The sequence below is a fragment of the Ursus maritimus genome, unplaced genomic scaffold (genome assembly GCF_017311325.1).
Source record: "Ursus maritimus isolate PB19 unplaced genomic scaffold, ASM1731132v1 scaffold_5, whole genome shotgun sequence".
NCBI lineage: Eukaryota > Metazoa > Chordata > Mammalia > Carnivora > Ursidae > Ursus > Ursus maritimus.
Genome location: NW_024426663.1, coordinates 14,722,329 through 14,727,303, shown reverse-complemented (window position 1 = coordinate 14,727,303; position 4,975 = coordinate 14,722,329). Strand labels below are relative to the sequence as shown.

The 4,975-nt window shown below is 52.6% G+C and overlaps 1 protein-coding gene across 1 annotated transcript; it reads left to right on the top strand.

The window, feature by feature from the left end:
* Positions 1-926: 926 nt before the first annotated feature.
* Positions 927-3,401, top strand: GPR150 (G protein-coupled receptor 150). Its single transcript, XM_040622072.1, has one exon. The coding sequence runs from the start codon at positions 1,497-1,499 to the stop codon at positions 2,793-2,795; it is 1,299 nt and encodes a 432-aa protein (XP_040478006.1). The 5' UTR covers positions 927-1,496; the 3' UTR covers positions 2,796-3,401.
* The last annotated feature ends 1,574 nt before the right edge of the window (positions 3,402-4,975 follow it).

Sequence of the window (4,975 nt, the reverse complement as noted above, 5' to 3'; positions counted from 1 at the left end):
TGCTCAAAGTTCTCTGAAATGCATCATATATCCATTAGTTCAGCAATTCAAAACATTATTTCCTGATTTCTAGACTGTGTCAGGCCCACTGTTAGGCCTGAGACAGGGGAGAGGATGATAAAAATGACAAAGGTCTCTGGCCAAAGGAGAACAGTCTGGAAATTAGGATTCCTCAAGTCGTCTTGACTGTCACCTGCACCCACCAAACCCTCCTCTCGGGAGCCTCTTAAAGTGCCAAATGTGTCCCCAGCCTGGGACAGTGAATCCCAGCAGATGCCCAGACCAGGAAGCGCAGGAAATCTACTTGCACAGTGATCATGTGGAGGCTGCATAAAAGACAAATTGATGCTTCCAGCAGGAAAACTAAAATTTGTTTGTGAGGAGATAGGGCTAAAATAAAAGAGACAGCATTGAATCTAAACCATTTCCTGTGACTTGGATTTCTTTTTTAAAAATTGGCCGTCTTATCATTTTCTTAGTCACCTTTTCTCTAGGCTTATTGGGGGCGTAGTCCCTCCCAGCAACCTCCATCTGCTTGGAAAACAGAATCAAGAGAATGAAGAGCCATGATGACACATCCGTCACTGGATGAAAATATTACGGGAAAAATCAACAAATGTACTACCATTTGCATGAAACCTATTAATGCCCTCTTCAGACTAATGCAGTGAATTTTACATCATTGAGAGCAGCTGTGATCCACTGCTTCTAGTTAGTAATGAGGAGTATTTGAAACATCTGCAAATCACTGCTCCACCGAATTGCCAAGCAATATCATTACTTCAGTTCTCGGCAAGTAAATACTCTGACTGTTGGCCAGAGGAAGGCATATCTTTATCAAAGATTCATCTGCTGGGCTCCTCTTTGCCCCAAATGCTGTTGGGTTTCTTGTGTTTCCTGTTTTTCTCATGCTAGTACATGCAGATCCATGGTATTTTCGATTTTTTTCTTTTAAATCAAAACTAGTGTCTGTTGTTATTTTTTTTTTTTCCTACTGGCAATCCGTAACCATTTTGAGAGGTACAATCTCGGTCAGGACCTTCCTCTCTGGTGTGTTGGTCCCAGCTAACATGAGCTTTTGCAAAGGCCAGGCAAAGCGAGCTTCTGCCCTGCTGTGCTCTCCGTGTCGACAGCGAACCCGTGAGGCGCCAGAGCTCGGTGGTCCGCGGCTACCGCGAGCGCACCGCGGGAGCCGCCGCAGAGATTGGAGGGCCATCCACCGGGATTGGGAGGAGAGACCCGGAGAAGGTGGAGAATAAGAATCATGTGTGTTCCTCGAGTGTACAACCCACATTTGAGTGACAAATGACGAGGACAACCTATAAAAACAACTAAGCGCAAGTCTACCCGAATCCATTTCCCTCTGTGTGTGTGCGTTTTCAACTAACTTTGGGAACTCGTAGACGCGGCGTCGTGCCCCTCACTGCCTCGCCTCCACCTGGGTTTCCCGCGCGCTGCCAGCCCGCTTCCGTACCTCCTTTTCCCCAAGGCGAAGGATGGAGGATCCCTTCAGCCCCTCAACTTTCTCGCCGGCGCCCAACGTCTCCGTACCTGTCTCTCCTGGCTGGGGTCTCAACTTTACTTCCGGACAGGGGGCCCCAGCCCCCGGGCCGCCGCCGCCGCCGCCTCCCGGACCACCCAGCCGCGGCATCCGCCTGGCCTTCCTGGGGGTCATCCTGGTGGTGGCGGTGGCCGGCAACGCCACGGTGCTGTGCCGCCTGTGCGGGGGTGGCGGGCCCTGGGCGGGTCCCAAGCGTCGCAAGATGGACTTCCTACTGGTGCAGCTGGCGCTGGCTGACCTGTACGCGTGCGGAGGCACCGCGCTGTCGCAGCTGGCCTGGGAGCTGCTGGGCGAGCCGCGCCGGGCGGCGGGAGACCTGTCGTGCCGCTTCGTGCAGCTGCTGCAGGCGTCCGGCCGCGGCGCTTCTGCCCACCTCGTGGTGCTCATTGCCCTCGAACGCCAGCGCGCAGTGCGCCGGCCGCAGGGCCAGCCGCTGCCCGCGCGCGCCCTCGCCGCACTGGGCTGGCTGCTGGCGCTGCTGCTGGCGCTGCCCCCCGCCTTCGTGGTGCGCGGGGGCGCCCCCTCGCCGCCTCCAGCCGCGCCCTCAGCCGTCCGCCCCTGGCCGGGGGAGCGTCGCTGCCGCGACATCTTCGCGCCCCTGCCGCGCTGGCACCTGCAGGTCTACGCGCTCTATGAGGCCGTCGCGGGCTTCGTGGCGCCGGTCGCGGTCATGGGCGTAGCATGCAGCCGCCTGCTCTGCGCCTGGTGGCAGCGCCTGCCCCAGGCCCCACCGCCTTCAGCGCCCTGGTCGGCGACTCCCGGCCGAGCCCCTGCGCCCAGTGCGCTGCCCCGCGCGAAGGTGCAGAGTCTGAAGATGAGCCTGGCGCTGGCGCTGCTGTTCGTGAGTTGCGAGCTTCCCTACTTCGCCGCCCGGCTGGCGGCCGCGTGGTCGTCCGGACAGGTGGGAGACTGGGAGACCGAGGACCTGGCGGCGGCACTGCACCTCGTGGGGGTGGCCAACAGCGCTCTCAATCCCTTCGTCTACCTCTTCTTCCAGGCGGGCGACTGCCAGCTCCTGCGGCGGCTGCGAAGGCGCCTGGGCGCAGTCTGCTGCTCGTGGGAGGGAAGAGCGGAGGACGATGAGGGGTCCGGGGGCCACCAAGCGCTTCACCGCCACCGCTGGCCCCACCCCCATTACCACCACGCTAGACGGGAGCAGCCCGAGGAGGGCGGCTTGCGCCCACCCCCGCCGCGCCCCCGGCCGCTGCCCTGCTCCTGCGAAAGCGCTTTCTAGTTGCTCGATGGCCAGACGGGTCATCTGTCGCCGCCACACAGCCTCCACGGAACACGAGGCTGGCCCGGGTCTATCTAGATCATAACGGGCAGGAGAGTCTCAGAGATTGCCCCTGAAGCTGTCCCCATCCTACACTCTGTTTCTTTCTAATGTTTACATTTTCCTACACTTTTCCAGTTTTTTCTCTCCGTTTCGGTTCTTCTCATATTTCCCAGTTTGGAGAAGACAGTTTGAGCCACTGGGAAGTTGTAAAAACAAAGATACAGAGTTATTTTTGCAGTTCTCTTTGACGCTCCCATAGTGTTCTGGATAAGATCTTTTGGTTTAGCTAAATTGTCAAGCTTTCATTATTTGCTGTGTTATCATCCGTTTTTACTTATTTTGAATCGTGTTTAAATCAAGCGTACCTTCGAGACCAGAGAATCTGCCTTGCTTTCCAGAAGGAAAATCCCCACACCGCTCTCCCTGAGGAGCCTGGAAATTGTACCAGTGATACTGTCAGAAATGTAATCATGCTGTCACTGCAGAGCCACAGAGTATTTGTAAAATAAAAACATTACCCAGAGAGCAATTAGTACTTTTTTTCCATGGTAATGTGTTTTCTCAGAAGAAAATCAGTGTGGCCTTTATTTCCAGTCTTCACTTCAATAGAAGCTGGGGTTGTAGGAGGGACGCGTAAAAGCTTCCCTTAGTCCCTTTCAGATATGCCCAGTTCCTGTAGGAAATTGTGCCTGTGCCCAAACTAGCCTTTACAGCTGAGGTGCTGTGCTCCGGCGTAGCCTCCCAGCTCAGAGTGCCCAGCAAACTAGAGAAGTGAAACACCAAGGTGGTGCGTCCGGGCAGGGCTCACTGTCCCAGGTGGAGCCTCACGGAGATGTGCAGCTGGGAAGAAAGCTGCCCCGCTCCCCTCCCCCCCCCATGTTGCATGTATATGTAAAACTCGCTTTTGAAAAATGAAGGCAATGCCTATTGGTGTGTATTGCTGAGAACAAAGTCAAGAAGCAGATTTAAACCGTGACCTCCTCCTCTTAACTGTCCTTGGTTCTAGAAAGAAGTGGCAGCACTTATGAACAATATATCCACATGTTTACCAGTGTCTTTCATCTGAGAATCTGCGAGCTTTCCATGACAGTGCTTCCTGTTCGTGCACAAATGCCAAACTAAGAGGGAGAAAGGGGATATGATATGATTGCTAGAGTTCACTTGTAGAGTCAATGCTCTTTGAGGGCTTTCTCTGTTTACTTCACTGATGTATCCCAAACTTTTTTTTTTTTAAAGATTTTATTTATTTATTCTACAGGATAGAGACAGCCAGCGAGAGAGGGAACACAAGCAGGGGGAGTGGGAGAGGAAGAAGCAGGCTCATAGCGGAGGAGCCTGATGTGGGGCTCGATCCCATAACGCCGGGGATCACGCCCTGAGCCGAAGGCAGACGCTTAACCGCTGTGCCACCCAGGCGCCCTTCTGTATCCCAAACTCTTAAACAATGCTTGACATGTACTAGGCACTCACCACATATTTGTTAAATAATTCATCATATGAGTCAGGCAAATATAGAATGAATACAAGATTTACAAAAATCTCCACTAAACTTGATTTACCTTTCCCTCAAATTCTGTCAAAAATGTTTTAAAGGGGGGCGCCTGGGGGCACAGCGGTTAAGCGCCTGCCTTCGGCTCAGGGCGTGATCCCCGGCGTTATGGGATCGAGCCCCACATCAGGCTCCTCCGCTATGAGCCTGCTTCTTCCTGTCCCACTCCCCCTGCTTGTGTTCCCTCTCTCGCTGGCTGTCTCTATCTCTGTCGAATAAATAAAATCTTTAAAAAATAAAAAAATAAATAAAAATGTTTTAAAGGTTTTCCTTCATCTTTTTAATTCCCCCACCCTGCATAGGATACTATGGTGTATAATATAAGAATAAGTCAGCCAAAGAGAGAACACAGTTGTCTTCATATTATTTTTATTCATTAGCATTTGACATTCATTAGCATTTTTCATTAATAAATATTAATTCCTTATTTTGTGCCAAGCAATGTGTTGGGCATTGGACATACTAAAATGAATAGCACACATCTTTCCCTCAAAGGCCTTATAATCATATGTAGGAGACAATCTGAGAATTACTGCACAGTAGCACATATGCTTTAATAAGGTTCCACTCAGGGTGTTGGGTCACTGAA